At 45.1% G+C, this 20,410-nt stretch overlaps 1 protein-coding gene across 7 annotated transcripts in view; it reads left to right on the forward strand.

Moving 5' to 3' along the window:
- Positions 1-3,327: 3,327 nt before the first annotated feature.
- ryr1b (ryanodine receptor 1b (skeletal)) overlaps positions 3,328-20,410 on the forward strand; it is a 57,135-nt gene continuing 40,052 nt past the window's right edge. For 5 of the 7 annotated variants that reach the window (XM_062385777.1, XM_062385779.1, XM_062385782.1 and 2 more), the window contains exons 1-14: positions 3,329-3,527; positions 15,091-15,213; positions 15,318-15,419; positions 18,036-18,110; positions 18,203-18,281; positions 18,368-18,480; positions 18,573-18,672; positions 18,791-18,887; positions 18,997-19,071; positions 19,152-19,308; positions 19,427-19,591; positions 19,721-19,842; positions 19,935-20,121; positions 20,263-20,398. In XM_062385777.1, coding sequence (XP_062241761.1) covers positions 3,480-3,527; positions 15,091-15,213; positions 15,318-15,419; positions 18,036-18,110; positions 18,203-18,281; positions 18,368-18,480; positions 18,573-18,672; positions 18,791-18,887; positions 18,997-19,071; positions 19,152-19,308; positions 19,427-19,591; positions 19,721-19,842; positions 19,935-20,121; positions 20,263-20,398 — 1,579 coding nt within the window. In that variant the 5' untranslated portion in view covers positions 3,329-3,479. Of the gene's footprint in view, positions 3,528-15,090; positions 15,214-15,317; positions 15,420-18,035; positions 18,111-18,202; positions 18,282-18,367; positions 18,481-18,572; positions 18,673-18,790; positions 18,888-18,996; positions 19,072-19,151; positions 19,309-19,426; positions 19,592-19,720; positions 19,843-19,934; positions 20,122-20,262; positions 20,399-20,410 lie in introns of all 7 variants that reach the window. The other 2 variants (XM_062385780.1, XM_062385781.1) reach the window with 1 other exon arrangement.

Raw genomic sequence — 20,410 nt, forward strand, 5'->3', positions numbered from 1 at the left:
TAAAAGTTCAAATTGTTTTCACTGTTAACCGCTAGCAAAGGAATTAGCATTAAGCTAGTGTTAGCGTTACAGTATTCTGGAGTCACACACATCTTTGTATCAGCCCTTTATATAGTTGGAGTTAAATTATTATTTAAGGTTCAAGGAACCAGAAGCTTTTACTTTACAAGACAATGAAATCCACTCTTACCTTTATCCAACCGGGATGAATTAAGAAAACACACGGAAATAGAAAAAACACACACAACTTCGAAAAAGGTCACAACACGTGCTAATACAGAAACAAGCTGCTGAGAGTGAAACGACACCAGAAACGTTTCCAGGGACCCAAAGAAGGGATGAACGTGTCTGTAGTTTAATGTGTCTGTAGTTAAACATGTCTGTAGTTCAACGCTTTGTGAAGTTAATGAGGTCTGCTTCTTGTCAGTGGTGATTAAACGTCACAGAACATTGAACTACAGACATGTTTATCACTTTTCTTTGGGGAAGTCGTTTTCTATATTTCCACGTGTTTTTTCTGATTTGCATGTTTTTGCTTCACTTTCAGCGCGTTGACATCTCTCGGCCTCCGTACTTTTCTAATTCTTTTGCCACTTTTGGAATCAGAGGGTCACTGCACAACTTTCTCTGCAATGTCGCCATCTTCCGGCGCGGCGGCGCCACTGCAGCTGACAGGCAAGCAGCGGGTCACTCGCGAGCCAGGACTCGAACTCCCAGAATTCCCAGTCAGTTGTGCTTGTCAGTGGCTGTGTGATCACCTCCTCTTCCTCCTCTTCCTCCTCCTGCCTCACTCACCGGCTGCTCGGAGTCGCTGTATCCGGGTGAGCAGCGTCCCGGCCCCGCGTCACCTGCAGAGGGAGATGGATGAAGGATGGTGACGGACGCCAGATGGATTCTGTGGAGGTAAGAATGGTGGGTCGTCACTGTTTGTGTGTCCTTGTGTGTGTGTGTGAGTGTTTGTGTGTGTGTGTAGATGTGTGTGTGTGTGTTTCACGCTTCCCAGTCTGGTGCATCCCCGCCGGTTGATGTGGCCGGGAGGGGTGTGCCCTGCCCGGACACTCCTGCAGATCCACCGGTGTTCTCCATGGATGCACCAGGAGTCAGGAGAGAAGCTGCAGCTCTGTCATCAGCCACAATCTGATGCACTGGTTATTACACTATGTGTGTGTGTGTGTATGTGTGTGTGTGTGTGTGTGTGTGTGTTTGTGTGCGTGTGTGTGTGTGCGTGTCTGCACTGAATAGGAGAGGGGGTTTGGTTCAGGCTGTGACGGACACCTCCTAATATCCAGATACATTAAAAAATATGTTTTTAGCAAATTCTGGAAAATGTGTATTATTCTTAAGGTATGAGGATAATTTAGTTTCCTATGCTCAAGGTGTCATCTTCAAATTGCTTTCAAATTAGTTTAATACTTTACATGACAATAATAGAAGTAAAGATATTGTAATATTGCACATACAGGACATGATAATGGAAGAGTGATATTGCACATCAGGTTGAGCTGTGATACTGTTTATCATCATTTGTTGAAGCGGCTCAACGACCTTTGTGGATCCATGTCCAGTCATTAACAGACATGACACAGACAACAGACGCAGCACAGACGCATCCATTTGTACAGTGAAGGGACAAGGTTGTTAAAATTAACAGGCCGGTAATTTATTACTGTCTCCGGTTCCACTGGGACCTTTGCTAACACCAAGGCATAAAACCAGAGCTGTAATGGCAAAGTGTGAAGGTGCACAGAGTTAATTAAAAACCTGACATCATGTCTCTGCAAAGCACCACCCCCCCCACCCCCATTATTGATTGGCATGTGAGAAAAGATCTGAGGCGTCCACGGCTCCGAATGTGCAAAGCTTTGCTCTGATCAAACAGATAAAGTTGTTAGGTGAAGATTATCTGATCAATTAGGGGAGAACACGATCTGTAACTTTCACAGCTGCTTGTTTTAGCTTAATTCAGCTCATTAAACTTCCTAAAACTCTTCTGTGTTCCTCAAACTCACACAGTTAAATGGTTTATCATGAAGAAACTTCCCTCCCTGCCCTCACCTGCAGTGTAGGAGTAGTGAGGATACCCGAGCCCATGGGCACCAAGCCCATTGGGTTTGTAACCATCGACCTCAGACGGGGTTCAGTCCCACTGGCTGGTGTCAATCCTTCATTTCTTTATACCACACACGCCTGTAGTCGGTGAACACATGGGGCTCGAGTCTGGTTCTGACACAAACATACTCCTTCCCTGTCGGGCTCTGGTCCGGCTCTGGTAGTTTCTCTCTCTGACTCAGTTTTGGGTTTGGACAGAACATCGGGACCCGAGCTGAAACTCAGGTCGAAGCCCGCTCCAGCCACCGAGCTACTGGAGGAATTTAACAATCTACAATTCTAATATTAACAAAGGAGCCAAATGTCATCTGGTTCCAAACGTTTTGCTGCTTTTCTCTGAATCATATTGTGAAAATAAATCCTGTTATTAAACTTTTGATCCCACATGGTACTGGAGGAAGTCTGAGGACACAACACAGGGATCTGATTTATTCTATCTTGACAGAGTTTCCATTTTACTGCTTTTGTCTTTCTGGTTTTAAAGTCAGAGAAGAAGATGCTGTCAGGTTATGTAACAGATTCGTCAATAACAACCTAGATAACCGGCTGTGTTGTAAACGTGGTTCTTCCTCAGGAGTTGTGTTGTGGTTTGTGTGGATCGTCTGTGTCGTGGTTCATGCTGAGCAGCCGAGTGTCAGGTGACGTCTCAGTTTCCCTCGGAGCTCGTTTGAGGTCAGAGCCGCGTTGGTTCACTTCCACCCTGATTCCAGGGGCTTTAAGGAAGAGTGCAGCGGACCGACTCACTTTGAGGTGTGAAGGTGTGTGTGTGTGTGTTCTTACTGTACGCTCCTCACCCCCTCTTTCCTTTTATAGCCTCAGACATGAGGGAGGAGGGGAGTGAGGTGTGTGTGTGTCTGTGTGTGTGTTGGAAGGGGGGGGACAGCTTGTGTGAAGGAGTGGCCCACTTCTACAAACATGGCGGCACAGTGGGATGGGGAGCGGTGTAAATGTGTAACAAGGTGCCTTCCCCTCCCTCCCTCCCTCCCTCCTTCCTTCCTTCACCCACCATCCCTCCCTCCCTCCCTCATCTGCGGACGGGGGTGGGGGGGGGGGGGATGCAAGGCGAGAGAGGAGCCCGGGTGAGCCTCACCTCCCGTCACTCTCTCTCACAGCAGCGTGACAGCCACAGGACTCACGCTGTCCTCCAGCACACCCACACACACCAGCACCGAGAGCGAGAGACACTGAGAGAGAGAGGGGGAGAGAGAGGGGGTACAGAAACGAGAAAGGACGGGGGAGAGAGGGAGGGGACGTAGCAAAGGAAGATTTATCCCCCCCAAAAAAATAAACGATCCAGATCCTGAAGAGAGAAAAAACATAAAGGATTTTCTCTTTTTTCCTGAGGAGCTGCGAATAACCCTGAGCGAAGGATGGCAGAAGGGGGAGAGGGAGAGGAGGAGATCCAGTTCCTGCGAACGGTGAGTCCTGCTCACTTTCCTTTTCGGGAGGGCCAACCTGCACCGGCTGCCGGAGAGGACACTGAGAAAAGGAAATGAGATTTTTGTTTGATTTCCTCGTTAATTCTCTTTGCTCACGACCTACAACTTTGCCCCTGGTCCAGTTTCCCCTGGTCTCCCACCGGCTTCACTTCTGTCCCATTCGCTCGTCTGCCATCGGATATTTCCGTCTAATCTGAAGTTGCAGTTTTCAGAGCCAAGACCCGCTTCTGTATATAGTTGACTATTTTTGCAGGGGTCCTGAATGCACCGTGACCCGCTTATTAGCTGCTCTCTTCAAACTCGTTAATTGATTTCTTTAATCCTCGGGGTCGTTAACCGACCTCACACGGTCACATTCTCCTCTTTGCAGAATGCGCATCGTTGTCTCGTCCAATCTCTTTTCATATTACTTCCAGAATGTTCTGGGTGTAAGAATAGGTGGGAACCGGTGTATGTGTGCATATATGTGTGCGCAGATAGATAGACAGGGGCTGGTGCATCTGTTAGCATCGTTATCTATTTATATCTGAGGAAAGTAGAGCCTGTCAGTGTGGGGTGAGCAGGCAGAGCAACACGCTTCCCAGATCCTGCAGGGGACAGCTGGCTGAAGGCTGCACGTCTTCCTTGGAGAAGACAGCACACAGTCCCAGTGCAGAGATGTCCACTTCACAGACTCCAGGTCAGCAGGAGACCCCGACGTTGTCCTCAAGCACCTGACATCCTGAAATGAGCTAAAGAGACAGAGAGAGGGAGAGAGAGAGGATTTCAATACATGAGAAAACTACTAAATCAAATTTTATTATCCTTATTTAATCCACAATGTCTCAAAGGTCTCCACCAAGGCCCAACAGTCCCGGGAAGAATCCACATATAAATTCACACCAAATCTCAAACATCCAATCAGCCCCTTAGCAAAGCTGAGTGTTTACATCGAGATCGATAAATGATCCTCTGAGAAATCAGTGGAAATGTAAAAATAACAACAACACTCTATCTTGCAATGTTAAAGAAAGTCAAAGTATTTTCCTGGATCCAACCTCCTGATCCAAATCTGCACCAATATGTAACTGGTTCTTCTCCGACCCACAACACCAGGTTTAATCCAGACAAACTGGCTACTTGTTGTGTTGTGTTTTAACAACAACTGGTGACTTTAGACCAAAAGAAACATTGTTAAACAATAACATGAAAGAAATTAATTGAAAATCTGTGGTTTTCTGGTTTAATCGACGATTACATGAGAAGTTGAAACATCATCAAACAAGAATAATCATCCCTGCTCATTTATCTTTGAGAGGATCATCGAGCGATGGTTCACTTGTTGCTGTCATGTTTAATTGTCTGTGTATAGTTGAAGTTCCAGTAGAAGCCCAGACATCTAAATCAGAGTACACTGATGGACAGGATTCCTGTCAGGCCTGTGGTGTTCGCTCATAGCGAGACAACAACAGACCAACACAGCTGTTGTTTCTAGTACACAACCACTCACAATGTTTCCTTCTTCGTCTCCTATGAGAAACCCGGAGGATAAACAATTTGAAAAGCTTCACAGGTTCCAGAGGCTGCGTGGGGCCCCGACTCTTCTAAAGGAGAAACGTTGCAGCTCCATGTGAATTATTAATATCGTGTACTTCAATGGGTTTGCCTCCGACACCAGCACGGTCGGGGTCAGCGGCTCAGTCCCCCACACGAGGCTCAAAGTGTCAGTGCTCGTGGTGCTGAACGCCTCTTTGGATTAAAGCTTCCACCAAACAGCTTTTTCTCCTTTAATTAGAGGCACGTGATGGGAGGCGTCATGTGACTCAGCTGTTTCTCTCAGCTGAGGGGGGGGGGGGGGGGGGGGGTTCTCTGGCTCATATGGGAGGATGGAGGTGTGATACAGGAGTGAGTGCACAGTGGAGCTCTTACCTCACCTGGACCCACTGGGGACAGCTGGTCCCAGTTGTGTATATCTACTGGTAGAAGCTTTTCACTGTTAGCTAACCTGTGTGTGCAGGTTCAGAGCCTCACTTCACTGAGAAGCTTTCAACTGCAGCTCATCACATGACCTCACAACAAGTTCAGACTTTAGAACTGAAATGCATTTTTCATCACATCTCAGTTTAGGATGGGAAACATGGATGTGAGTTGTCACGTGGTTTGAAACCAGCTGCAAGGTGCATGGACAGAATCTTGTTGAAGGTTAGTTTGTATAAGGATTTTACCGGTGACATCTAGAATGCCATCTTGTTGTGTTGCTTTTGTGTTGAGTTTAACTTCGGATCAACTTTTCAAAATGACAGCCTAGTGCATTTATTCTCAGGGGGGTGCTTGATACCAAAATAGAGAAGTGAAGTGTCTTAATGTTAAAAAACACATCTACACATCAGTGATCATCTCCACATCACAAAAGGCTACACACAGATTACTCATCAGCAGCACTGCCCTGCCAGGTTTCATTGTGTTACTCTAACACGGCCTGTGACTCACACAACACAGCGATCACTGCGTGGCTGGAATAGTCGTACAGTACGGTGTTTACTCACTCGTGGGGGGGGGGTCAGCGATGCGTTGTGCTGTACAGTAACTGAGTGTTAGCCCTCTATTGAACTACATGTGACTAGAATTCAACCTCCTGCCCAATAGAAACGCCCTGTGAGCACTTCAGCTCCCACGGCTGCTGTCAGGAGATCGCTGAGCTCGCCTTCTCTCTTCAGAAACAACAGAACGTCTCCTGCTCTCTAGACACACAAGGTAACACACGTTAGGTAACAAGGTACACACAATGATTTGTGTTTTTTCAGTGCGGTGTCACTGTTCCACGATGCCACAGGGTGAACCACGTGGGCGCGTGGAGTTTGAAGGGGGTGTTTGAGTTCCAGTCTATAACAGCAGTTTCTTTTTTTAGTGTGCCACGATAAGTGTGCACACTCTGGAGGGAGAAACCAGAGGAGTCAGTGTTCTACTTGCCAGCATCCTTTGGGAGACTCGGTGTGTGTGTGTGTGTGTGTGTGTGTGTGTGTGTGTGAATAGATGTCTTTTTTTATTTTTGTCCCAGTCAAATGTGACATTTGTGATCTAGACTGTATCTTGAGTTTTGTCAGAAATCGTTTTGCAGGACGCTCTGATTCATATGTGAAAAGGTCGACTCGTCGTCCCAGTTAAAATCAGGCTAAAGCCAACGATCATATCTCACTGTTAAACAGGTTCTATATGAAATGCAGTGAAAACATAAATAATCTTTATTTTTTAATCGGATTTTATTTTAGTAACATTTATTTAGTGCTTCATAAAAGGATAAGAAAATACATGATATGTGCAGGGAGGGAGTGATATGAAAGAAAGGATTTATTGGGGATGTTGTGGTTGTATGGTATTCCTCATTGGACATCCTCCCCCCCCCCTCCCATTGGCATTTGGACGTCGCTTTTTAAAGCATGGCTGTAAATGACAGGTCTATTTCGGTTATCAAAATCCTTTATCTGATTAACAGAGGGCGTGTTTTAGAAATAGGAAATTTTTATATAATGTCAGATTATTTATTTATTTATCAATATATGTAATTTGGTGAAAGTTACATAGATCCAGTAAAGTGTTTGAAAGGTTGATTGAACTCTTCTTCAGATTAGATTCTCTGTTCTGTTGTTGCTTCTTGGTTGTGTCTGTAATCTCAGGATGTGTTGCTGATCATACCCTGTTTATCATCCCAGTTGTTAAGTGTCTGCCTTTTACACACACACACACACATACACACACACATACACACACACACATACAGGCAGCAGACGTTGGGGGGGTGGGGGGCGTCTGATGGGCGATTATTAGGCGGGTGCATGTGAAGCAGGGCTTTAGAAGTGCTGAGCCCAGGAGATGAACACATCCACAGCCGGACTACAATAACAAACCACACACACACACATACACAAACACACACATCAAGGCAGCACCTGTTAGTTTGTCTGCCTCAGTCACAGCAGTTTACACAATAAACAGGTGGTCCTGTCTGCTCTGCCGGACACGAGACAGAAACAGACAGAGAAGGAAAGTGACACAACATTGCAAACGTTTGCGTGTGTGTGTGTGTGTGTCTGTGTGTAGTTTGTGCCTGGTGGAATGCCTTCTTGCGTGCAGAGGCGCAGTGATTAGCTCTGTCAAGTATCCAGAGATCTCTTGTGCACGTCGGCTCCATGTGGCCGCTCCACAGTCCAGAGTCGACCCAGTGAGGTGCACTGGTTGTAAAACTGGTTTTAGAGATTTAAAGTTTTTTTAACATTGGTTTCTACTCATGTATTGAAATGGTTACTTTATCAGATCCACATTAATTTGTGTCTTTAAATTGTATATATCGTTATTTATAATAAAGTTTTGATAAACTATAAACAATCTAACCTCTATTGTATTTCTTTGTCATGAGGGTTTCATAATAACATGTCAATTTAATTTAGTAATATATTTTGAAAGAATTGAAATCCGAAGTATTGGTATTTGCATCGACCCCAAAAAATGCTGGTCATAGTGATAAAGTGTGAAATATAACACTAAAGCAAGTTTCTAGTAACACCCGTTAATTAAGTCTACTACTAATCAATTGTGGAAATGGATGGAAATCAATTTGTTGTGAATATCCTACTAGTGATTTAAAGCTGAAGCTCTTCTGCAGCAAAACGTCCAGAAGCTCGATGTTTATCTCATTATGTCTCACTGATTGTTTCAAAAAGCCCAAATCCTCCAGATTGTGTGTGTGTGTGTGTGTGTGTGTGTGTGTGTGTGTGTGTGTGTGTGTGTGTGTGTGTGTGTGTGTGTGTGTGTGTGTGTGTGTGTCTGTGTGTGTGCACAGCCGGATTTTAGTCAGAAAGGAAAATGTTAGGCATAGTGATTGAAATAATGAGGAATATTTTGGATCCCCAGTCATTTGGCGTGACACTTTATAATTGTGATGCAGAAACTGTCTGGTAAAAATAGAACCTTGATAACATTAACTGAATAAGTTTGGGGGAAAGTATAGAAAGTATAGAAATTAACTTATCATGCTTTGAGAACATCCACAGAGGCTCTAGGATTGGTTTTAGTTCAGTTTCTGATATTTTCTTTGTTTGAAAGTTTAGATGATGAAACTCGGTTGTTTCATATTTCACATGTATTTTTTTAGGCTTTACTTTCAGTTGGCCTACAGGAGGATTCTTGTCTCTCACGATGAATCTCTCTGTGCTTAACTCACTCTTTTATTAATTTTTTTTGTATAATAAACCGTTTGACGCAGGTCCACTGGTCAGGAAGGATCTTTGCTGACTCTTTAGGGAATTTTTTTTTTTTTTTTTCTTTTTACAGGAAAGGATTTTGACTCGAGTCCAGCTGAAATAATTTATTAATAACAGCGTTTTCCGGGGAATCGCTGCCGTCTGCCAGACTTCGACTCCTTCACGGGGCCGAGGCTGCTCAATGTTTGATGTCTGGTAGTAAGAGGCGGTTCAGGGTGTCTAAACGCCACGTGTCAATGAAATTCAACTGCTGCTTAGGTCAAGAGTGCCTGGAAGCTTAATGGTGAATGAAATATGGAAACATTCATGCTAATAAGTCAATTTTCTCTCTCGTCAACCTGTGCTTTAACAAACCTCTGAACTTTAAAAGACTTCCGATTGATTGAGGATTCAAATATTGTGATTGGTTGAGTTCACTCTTCGTCTCCTGCTCTTGTGAAGCTGAAGCTGGTTTCCCTGTGCCCACTGGGTTTCTCCCCTGTGAGCGAGAGGCTCTTCTGGCTCCCTCTCCAACTATCTGCTGGTCAGCAGAAGGAGGGAATGTGATAGTGACAGGTGCAGCCACCCAAAATAGGAGAGGAGCGCAGGGGGAAGGCCCGGAGCAGGGTGCTGGAGCGAGAGGGAGAGGAAAGAGGGAGGCAATGAAATGATAAGAGGACAAATGGACCAGTATCAAAAGGAAGTGGTTTGGAATGAAACAAAGGACGATACAGTGACAGCTCTGAATGCTGTCGACCCTTTTCTCTTCTTGGTGCAGCTGAAACAGGATCAGCAGCAAGTGAATGAAGCAAAAAGCTTTTCAGCCCCAAGAGACTAATAACTTTCATACATATATATATAGTTTCATTGCAGCATCCACCTCATCATCGACCTGTGGGGGGGCCCGTCTTAGACGAGGGCGTCTTGTGATTAAAAGGCCGGAACACACGATGACGCTAAGATGCACAACTGAAGATAATATGTCACTAACATCCACTGGTGGCCACTAACATCCACTGGTGCCTACTGAGCAGGACACATGGTTTTCATAGTGCTGCCATACAAACCAGAAGCTGGTCAGATTCACCTTTGACCTCAGCGTCTCCTCAAGTTCAGCCTCACGTCCAAAACACTTGATGCCACTGAGGTGCACAGCTGAGGTTCTGTCTATAACATCCTGCTGGCGGATGGTAACTTACATTGTGTAGAAAACCTTCCACGGTATAAGGGACAATCCCCATCTTTGCTATAATAGTTTAAAAGAGCTTATCACTGTCACTTTGATATTATTTTACAGTTATGAGGAGATTAAATTGACTGTAGGTTTGTCTCACTATGAATGAAACAGTGATGTGTACCTTTAACTGAAGTGCACACTAGACGTTTACAAGTTGCTCAGTGGAATTTAAGACTTTGAGAGAAATAAACAACAACATTTCTATGTTGTATGTTTTAAATTGATTGATAATTTCTTAAATGTAAACTTTATTAATGCGTTTAAACTCATTACAATACTTTTATTATAAATGTATTAATTATACCAAGCTGAAACACAAATTCAACTAAATGTATTAACCATCAACTGTGAGGATAAATGCACATCTTATATTCATAGCTTATTCTGTAATATAGAACACTTGAAAGGCTCATATATATCCATTTGTAAAAAAACTGTGTTAAAGACATTGGTCCCTTTTCACTGTCACTGTTTTTCTCAGTCCTCTGAAATAACATCAGCAATCACCATCAGAGCTCCACTCTGTTACATCTGCCTCTGTTGACACTGGCGAGGAGGTTTGTCTATTTCAGAGGTGATAAGTGAGTTATGCTGTGTAGGCCTGTGCACCCTATGTAACCTATAAACCCTGAGCCGGACCTTTTATATTTACACCCGGTGATTGGTGTTGTATCCTCAGGTGACACGGACCCACAACAACCTGAATCTGGACTATCAGGTGACGACGGGCTGGACATTCTGAAAAGGGTCTAATCTCAAAATCTTAATTTTACTTGAAGAGAATGTTCAGGGAGAGAAGAAGAAAAAGAAGAAGAAGAAGAAGAAGAATAAGAGAGTCACAGGTGTTATTCTTTGAGGCGTTGTGGCAAAGACATGATTAAGAGTGAGCGATAAGATCAGATCCAGTGCCACAGCCCCCCCCCCCCCCCCCCCCCCCACAGAATGCTGATGTTGCACCTGTACTGTCTCTTCTGGTTTTCAAAGGGAAACCCCATCTCCACCCTATTGAGCTGCTCCTCTCCTCCACCCACTGACTGTGCAATGTGCTGTCCCTCACTATTTTATATGTCTGCAGAAACATAATCAATGCCTGCGGGGTGGCCTGCATCAGCAGCACTTTGGAATCTGGACCTGTCCGGATATAATGGATGTTATTCATTTGATATGGGATTTGATTACTGGGCAGGTTTTCATCGGCACTTGGTCACTTCGGAATCTGAGAGTTCGGCTTTAAAGGCTGAAAATAATGAACCAGCGATGAGATGGACTTATTAGAAAAGAATGTCGCTCAGCAGAACTCATACTTGCCCAGTCCTCTTTCATTCACTCATAGAAATCACCTGAATATGTCAGATTGTTTATAATATACAGATACTTGAATGACTCCCTGGGAAATCTGTGAAAACACCAACAATCACCCTGTCATGCAATATAACAAAAAAAGGAAATTTAACAAACAAATCCAGATGAAAACTTGAACTCCATGTTGGAGACAGATAATGAAGAAATTACTTCATAATGTTTCATGTTTGATTGTTTTTTTATTACGCTTTTGAAAGGGAAAAGCTTTATAGGCTTTGATATGTTTAAAAAAAAAAAAAAATCTTGTTTTCGAGGAAGAGTTTTCTAAGGTCAAGTTATAATAATAACTTTTGCAACAGAGACCAACAGACGATAAAGCCCCAAAACTCCTGAGCAAGCTGAACAAGTGGAGGGAATAACTATATTTAAAAATGTCCCCGAAGTGTTGACATCCATGATAGCATCAGTTGAGACGCTGTATAAATGGCCCATGAACCGGCTCAGCAGATTAACTGATCTTATCCCTCTCACTTGGAGACTGTTATACAGTTAATGTCTGACGCTCAGGGGGGCGGGGCGGGGGGGGGGGGGTCGCTCGTCTCACTGAATCCGAGGAAATAAACACAAACATGAGCGTCACAGTAACAGGCTCGTGTAGAGTCGCACCCTGGTGTTGTCCTGGCCGTCTCCTCAGCATGGCAGGATGAAGGGGAAGCAGATCTCGGTGTCTGTCCCCGTCCTCCAGCTGTTGTCTTGTTTGCTCCCCCGTGTCGGGTGGGCACTGTGCCCACTTGTCGGGGGAACCCTGGCTTCCCTCTGTCTGCACCACCATTCGACCCTGGAGGACACACAAAGGTGTCTGCTTTCAGCCGCTATCTGGGCCTCTTGCTGTAAACCTCCGCTGCGCTACACACCTCCATTTGCACACACACACACACAATTGTTTTTTTGTGTTTGTCTGTCGGGTTTATGTCCAATTGTCTCTCCCTCTCCCTCTGACCCCGAGCATCCACATTGGCCAGATGCTTCAGCCGCCAGGTCCAAACAGGGTTCGTCTGTAACGCTACACCCGCCAAGCTGATGGGGCATCAAATGAGTTTCATCCACTCGTCTGAGCCGAGGAGTGTAACCTTCGGGTGAGGCCGGTGACACCCGACACCTCGTGGCTGTCGCTCAGAGCCGCCTACCTGTCCTTGCTCCAACAAACACGCTCATGTGAGATTAACAAATCACCAGGCCTACGTTGTGCTTGGCTCACAATGAGGCATCAGCTGCACAGGCTTCAAATCCCGAAAGCTGTCTCTATTAATACGAGGATGAGCTAAGCCCCCCGGGTTCGTGGGGTCTATGGAGGCAGCTTTTCACATGGTTGATTTGGAAGTGATTCACACGGTGTGACTGTGGGAGGAACACGGCTCTGTAGCTGCTAATTTACCTCACAGAGAACTATTAAGAGTCTGTGTAGCCCAACAATCAGGAAGGAGTTGTCTGCTCCAGCCATGTGTCGACAAAGTGTTGGCCGAGGCTCGTGTGTGTGTCTGCTCCACCCGCCGCTTTGGCAGGTTCCCAGCCGCCATCGAGTTAAAATACCAGATAACTTCACCAGAACCATGTTATTAATACACAATATTTTTGTGTGTCGTTTCGCTTTAATCGACCTATATTTGACCACATTCATGGTTTACCACAAATTGAAATCGAAAATAATTTCACAGCTCCTCACTTCAAAATCCAGATGACTGAATATGAATTCCTATAATGACAACAACAATAATAATAATAAGATCATAATTACAGTAGTGCACGTTCACAGCCATTTTAGCAACTGTTGTTTATCCCAAGATTTATTTATTTGTGTTGTTTTTCAGTCCTGATTGTTGATATAGAAAATAAAAAGAATGTGGTTCTATGTGGTTCATTCTCTGTATTTTAGTAAATTGTGTTACATTTGACACATTTTGACACAAGTTGATAAGATAATAACCGAGATGTGAGACATCTCTTTAGTCCCTGGATCCTCTGAGTCGTCCTCTGAGTCTTTGCCTGTAGAGGTGAATGAAGCAGAGTGAGTCTTCTCTCTGTGTGTAGCTGTGGCTGTTACACCGTTATACGAACGGCTCTGACTGCCGTATACTGCGCTCGGGCATTTATCGTCTCCGGCTGTCATCCGATCGCACATCTTGTCTCGTAGCAGTGAGTCACTGGGTTACTTCACTCGTCTGCTTTTAGACTCCAGCTCGGTCTTCTCTCCTTAATGGGGACTGCAGCACTGTCCCCACAACAGAGTCTCAACGTCTTCTACGAATGTGTGACTTCTCTGCAGCGATGCAGGGATTCAGAAACGTTTTGTAATCTCAAGTTCACCTTTATCAACAAAGAGCTGTGTCATATCAGTCATTGAGTTGTTGGTTCGAAGCTCAGCTGGGAAGTGGTGTGAGATGGACGTGTTGTTTGTCTCCAGGGAGCTTTTGTTTTAACATTTAGATTTAGATTTAAGCGAAGCCTCTGACGTTCACGTCCTTTTCCTGAAAGTCGTATTTCCCTGGTCCACCTGCGGGTCTGCAAAGTGAGTGGGGCGGCCGGTGTGTGCAGAGGAGGAGAGAGGGCACGGTGCTCCACTTTCTGGAGGGTGAGGCAGGGAGCGTGAGGACAGGACAGAGGAGACGTTTCTAGGCTGAGGAGAGACAGATGATAGCTCTGCCGAAAGGAAGAGAAGGGAGGACGCACTTCAACCAAGGAAACATTAGAGGCCTCTGGGTTTAAGAGGGGGGGGGGCATGTTACCAGGTCACCGATCTGCAGCACTTTCCATTTCCCTGCTCTGTGCCGTAAACATGGACATGGAAACCCCTGAGCTGCCCTCGGGCTCAGTCTAGAGTTTCTGCCTATTATCTGAAAGACCCGCCGGTCCCACAGAATCACGGGGGGGGGGGGATTCACAAAGAAGAGGAGAAAAGTCCGGTTCCTGTCCAGAACTGTGCGGAGGAATACTCGGCAGGTTAAGTGATGGGTTCACTTGGATAATGACGGAGAGGAAGGAGCAGCTGAGAATGTAGAGTGTCAGGTGTGGGTTTCACCAGGGGGGTGTGGGGGGGGTGTTTATTGCTGTATTTACACTGGTCTCTGGAGGGTCCGGGCATTGATGAGCAGCAGCAAATTACTGTCGGTTGGCATTCTGCTGGTGAGACGGACTCGTTGTGTGTCTGTTGTGACTGTTTGCAGCTTTTTCAACTCTCCATTTAAAAGACTTATTGTGGGTTTTGCCATTTTTGCTGCTTCTTAATCACAGATTGTTTAAATATCAGGGGTAACAAAGCAATTTGTGTGGATGGTTATGATTATTAAAGAACACTTTGCAGGCAGCCATCGTTCTTCATTCATTTAATCGTAAACAACCATTAGAAGGCTGTCGTCGTTATTCCTCGAGATTCCTGAGAGTTTGCTAATTGATGTTTAAACAGTTTAGAAACTATTGACAGACATATTTCAATGACCTGTCAGCAGCCGTGCAAATAGATATATAACATATAAAGTCATAGCTATTGTCCAGGTTGTCTTCTTTTGCCCTCACAAACTGTGTCAGCTTAGCAAATGAAAGCTCAGTTTTGTACATAACAAAGCCTCCAAGCAAGTTTTATTGTGAAACCTTATGAAAAAGCAGGAATATCAGGGTCAAGCTGCAGAAATTATCCCAGGGAAGGAATTGAGTCGATTCGAGGTCTAAACAATGTGAAAGTGAAAGTCCGGTGAATAAACAGCTAACTTTGTGTATTTGTTCTTGTGTGCAGGATGACCAGGTTGTTCTGCAGTGCACCGCCTCCCTCCTGAAGGAGCAGCAGATCAAACTATGTCTGTCCTGCGAGGGCTTCGGGAACCGTCTCTGCTTCCTGGAGACCACGTCCAACGCTCAGGTAGGACGCCGGTCCCCCCCGGTCCCCCCCGTCTGTCTGCTTCGTACGTCACCTTACTTTGAGTGACCTTACTTGACCCCTGCGTGCCGTGTGCATGTTTGCAGAACGTGCCCCCGGACCTGGCCATCTGCACCTTCATCCTGGAGCAGTCCCTGTCGGTGCGGGCTCTGCAGGAGATGCTGGCCAACACGGTGGACATGACTGAGGTAGGAGTCACACACAGGCCGAGGGAACCAGTGATAGACGGAGGAATCTATGGGAAAGTGATGGAGGCTCAAGTTAGAGGTCACTTTGGTCCCTTTAGAGGACGATGTCTTATGAACAGTAAATGATAAAAACATTACGTTTGGTAAAGAGATTTTTTTTTGACTGATTAACAAATGAATGTGTTGTTCTGACAATGTTTTCTGCTCTGATCTATGCCCCTGATTACAGAATCAGATTTTGCTGAGCTGTTTAGTTTTTCTTGGGAACTGTTATCAAAAGGAATTATGTATATTTCAATTCATTCTACAATCTATTCTTTACCCTCAGTTTGGAGTTGGCAGCTTTTCACTCTTTTGGAAATCTTAACTTTTTAATTTGTCTGTTTTAAAGTTAATTTAAGATATATTGTTTTAGAGGCTTTTTCCCCCTCAAGCTTATTAGGTGATGTTTATTTTTTAATTTGTATTTGCGTTCCCCACTATTCAGCTCATAGGTAACACATTTCGATTCCTTCATTATAATATCCATTTCAATTGCAGTTTTTATTCAGATATATTCTTCATCCTTATAAAAGAGCAGAAAAATGCATTAAATTTAAATGTTTTTATCATATTTAAACAAATGCTTATATCAATTGCATGTACATGTGTTTTTTTTTTTAACACACGTTCTAAAGTAAATAGTGAATTGGGAATATTGGAAGAATTGGGAATATCTTCTTCAAACTGTTTAATTAATAGATATACATTATTTGGGCCATGGACTAAATATCGCATATTTATAATTCATAAGAAGATCCGGCTGCTATCACTTCTGGATTTGTGACATCACCACTATGTAATATCGATCTGGTCCCAACAGTGAGAACATCACAGATTGACTCATTGCTTTAATTTCCTTATGATTTATTTATTTTACTTTCTATTTGACGACCCCCCCCCCCCCCTCCCCTTTCCTTCTTGCTTGCTTCCGAGCAGACAGTCGATTTGGACCAATGGGTATGTCTGTTCCCACGTCTTTACTCCCTGTAACTCGTGTCCCGACCAACCTGGCAACTGTCCTCGTTCCTGTCCCGCTGCCCTCTGGATGTCCTATTCAGTGAAATAGTGCTGTGTCGTTCTCATGTTCAGATTCATATCCGTGTGGCCTTCACCCCCCCGAGGTGGCGTTTACTCTCTACGCCTGCTGGTATTAGCACCAGGAACTGAAGTAGAAAAATCCAGTATCCTAATATTTTCTCCTTCATCTTATATATTTCATATTTACCTAAAACTTTATTGTAAACTTAATGAAACTGAATCAAAACATTTGAAATTGGCTGAAACTGCAGATTTTACAGATGAAGCCATTGTTTTAGTGATGAGGATTTTATAATTAATGTACTTTCTTCTGTTATGATTGAATTAGGTGTCAAAGCGTTCACATTCCATGCAGAGACATCACCGGCCCATTCGCCCTCATGCCCTCATCACACATATATTACGCTCTGTTGCTTTTTGTTGTTCCTTTTGTTTCAGCTCATTCGTGAAGTCGTTATGTTTGTGTTAAGTTTCTTAGAACCAATGTTCCACGAGGGTGAAGTGGTTTCTGTCCAGTTGAGTTTGTACAACAGTCTACAAGTGACCCCTAAGCACCTTGTTGTTAAAACCAAGATAATATCATGGATTTTATTTTAATTTCAAGTCTCTGTAGTTGCAGATTTTTATCAGGCACATTATTGCCATAGTGGTAGTTTGGGGAGTTCCAGGAGTTTGAAGATATGGAGGAGCCAGATCTTTTTTAAAGGGGAGCAGGAGGATGAGAATAGCATGGCATGCAGCCCAGCACAGCCCCCCCGCACACCTCTGTTAGGTGGATAGGGAAACTGGAAACCCCCAGAGCACAGGCCTGTGTGCCCACTTAAAACACACAAACACACACATACACACAAACACACACAGACACACTTATTTTTGTGGAGACCTGTCTTTAGGAAAGATTCGGGACCCAAACATTAACCCTTAAAAACAAGTCTTAACCCTGAAACAACCATTTAAACTTGTTTTCGAACCCCGTGGCACACACACACACACACACACACACACACACCGGACACACACACACACTCCATCACCACCTGTCCAAACTGAGCCTGGTGCTAATGTGGACCAGGGTTAATGGTATAGTGCTGCCACTTGACACACCTGCCCCTGACTCATCCCAGTGGATTATGGGTTCTTAACCCGACATGACAGCTGAGCGCTATCGTCCAGCTGGTGGAACTAAACAGTGGTTTTAGCTGATCCGTCCACAACTGCCACAATAATTGTGTTTTTCTTGTTGCTTCCTTGCTGGATGTTGAGAAAAGGTAGGACTGGTTTCATTCGTTTGACTTTCTGTGACTTTGTGAATACGCGGTCACTGGATTCCAATTTCCAATATCTCATTCCAGTTTAGTTAATGTTGGGTTTCTTCCGTTTCATTCTTCTGTTTTCCTTGTTTCTCATTATATTTATGGGAAAAATGTCAGTGTTCAGTGTTGTTATTCATTTGATCATCATTAACATGATCGATATTTCAGCAGAAGTTGGTGTGAGCTTTATATTTGAAGACTTTTCCATCTTGTCCCTCTCCAGTCGTCCCAAGGTGGAGGTCATCGTACTCTACTGTACGGTCATGCCATCCTTCTGAGACACCACCACTCAGGCATGGTAAGACTGTCCATCACCAGTTTGTCCTACTGTGGTTAAAAGACACCACTCCATGCTGTGGTCCCGTCCTGATTGTGAACCCTTCTCTCCAGTACCTGAGCTGCTTGACGTCATCTCGCTCCCTCACAGACAAGCTGGCCTTCGACGTGGGCTTACAAGAAGATTCCACTGGTACACACAAACTGAGAGATCACTTTTCTGAATGTTATAGACACACAGATTTCAATAGCAAGTGGTGGTTCCTGTTGTTCCTGCAGGGGAGGCCTGTTGGTGGACCATTCACCCAGCGTCCAAGCAAAGGTCAGAAGGTGAGAAGGTCAGGGTGGGTGATGACCTCATCCTCGTCAGCGTGTCCTCTGAGAGATACCTGGTAAGACTCCTTTTATATCTTAAGGATTTAGACGTGATATAAACTCTGTCAGGGTAAAAGTGGTCCCATCGTTTTCTCCTCCCTGTCCTCAGCACCTGTCGTACGCCAGTGGAGATCTGATGGTGGACGCCTCATTCATGCAGACTCTGTGGAACATGAATCCGATCAGTTCAGGGTGTGAACTCGCTGAAGGTACAAACATGTTCTGTGCAACTATCATCTAATTCTGGAAACACACACTTACAAGCACATACACATATTTAGTGGGTGATTAAACAATACACACACTCACTGGTGTGTTTCTTCTCAGGGTTCCTGACGGGAGGTCACGTTTTGAGGCTCTTCCATGGACACATGGACGAGTGTCTCGCCATCTCTACCCCAGAGGAGGGAGAGGAGAAGCGCAGGTAAAACTTAAACCATATCCAGATAAATGCATGAAGAAGAAATAAAATATTGTGTTAATCTGTTGTTCTATCACGTGTGTGTGTGTGTGTCTGCTCGCCTCCACTTCAGGATGGCGCACTACGAAGGTGGTGCTGTGTGCAGTCAGGCTCGATCCCTGTGGAGGTTGGAGCCTCTAAGAATCAGGTGATTGAATTTACCTTCATTAGTTGTAATAATGTGGTAGTTCTTTTAATTTTGTGATTCTATCGTCTCTCTGCCTGCAGCTGGAGCGGGAGCCACATGAAGTGGGGGCAGTCTTTCCGTATTCGCCACATCACCACAGGCCGGTACCTGTGTATGGATGAAGACAAGGGCCTGTCGGTGGTCGACCCAGAGAGGGCCAACACCGAACTCGCTGCTTTCTGCTTCCGGGCCACGAAGGTCAGAATGAACAGATTCACGTCCTCTGGCCTCGTGGTCCTGCCCGTCTTCTTCTCTCATTAAACCCTTCATGATTTCCTCCCACCCTCTTCTTTCCTTCCTGGTTCCCCGTGAGCAGGAGAAGGTGGAGGTGGCTCAGAAGCGTGACGTTGAGGGGATGGGCATTCCAGAGATCAAGTATGGAGAGTCCATGTGCTTCGTCCAGCATGTGTCCACAGCCCTGTGGCTCACATACGCGGCTCTGGATGCCAAAGCTGCTCGTCTGGGAATGATGAAGAGAAAGGTACGAGAAACAGGAAAGATGCTGTCGTGATGAAGCATAAGGTCGAGTCACTTCCAGTCACCAGGCACTGGGATTGCAGGACAGAGAGCACTGGGGGATATCATCTAATGATGTTGTCTGTGTCTCCAGGTCATTCTGCACCAGGAGGGTCACATGGACGACGCCCTGACTGTGTCCCGCTCACAGGTCGAGGAGTCTCAGGCTGCCCGAATGATTTACAGCACCGCCGGTCTCTTCAGGCAGTTCATCAAGTGAGTCCTTTTTCAAATTTGTAGAAGTGAGAAGGAAATCTGTCTCGTTGACACGGCGTCATGTTCAATATGCTCATATTTTGATCTTCCAGGGGATTGGACTCTCTGAGCGGGAAGAGCAAGTCTCCGGGGGCTGTGTCGCTCCCTCTGGAGGGCGTCATCCTCTCTCTTCAGGATCTCATCTTCTACTTTCGCCCGCCCGAGGAGGAGCTCGAGCACGAGGAGAAACAGACCAAGCTCCGCTCCCTCCGCAACCGTCAGAACCTCTTCCAAGAGGAGGTGATCTGCTCGCACATCAGCAGACACACTAAACCGAACCTTCTCTCTTAAAGCCAAGTTTTCAACCCCGAACATCACAAGTCCATGTCTAACTTGAACTCTTAATATGAATGAAATAATAACCTTTACCCCGTGTCTCAGGGAATGATCACCATCGTGCTGGAGTGCATCGACCGCCTGAATGTGTACAACACCGCTGCTCACTTCTCGGAGTTTGCCGGGGAGGAAGCAGCAGAGTCCTGGAAGGACATTGTCAACCTCCTCTATGAGCTTCTGGGTAGAATCCTCT

Source organism: Platichthys flesus, chromosome 4 (genome assembly GCF_949316205.1).
Source record: "Platichthys flesus chromosome 4, fPlaFle2.1, whole genome shotgun sequence".
In the NCBI taxonomy this organism is placed as follows: domain Eukaryota; kingdom Metazoa; phylum Chordata; class Actinopteri; order Pleuronectiformes; family Pleuronectidae; genus Platichthys; species Platichthys flesus.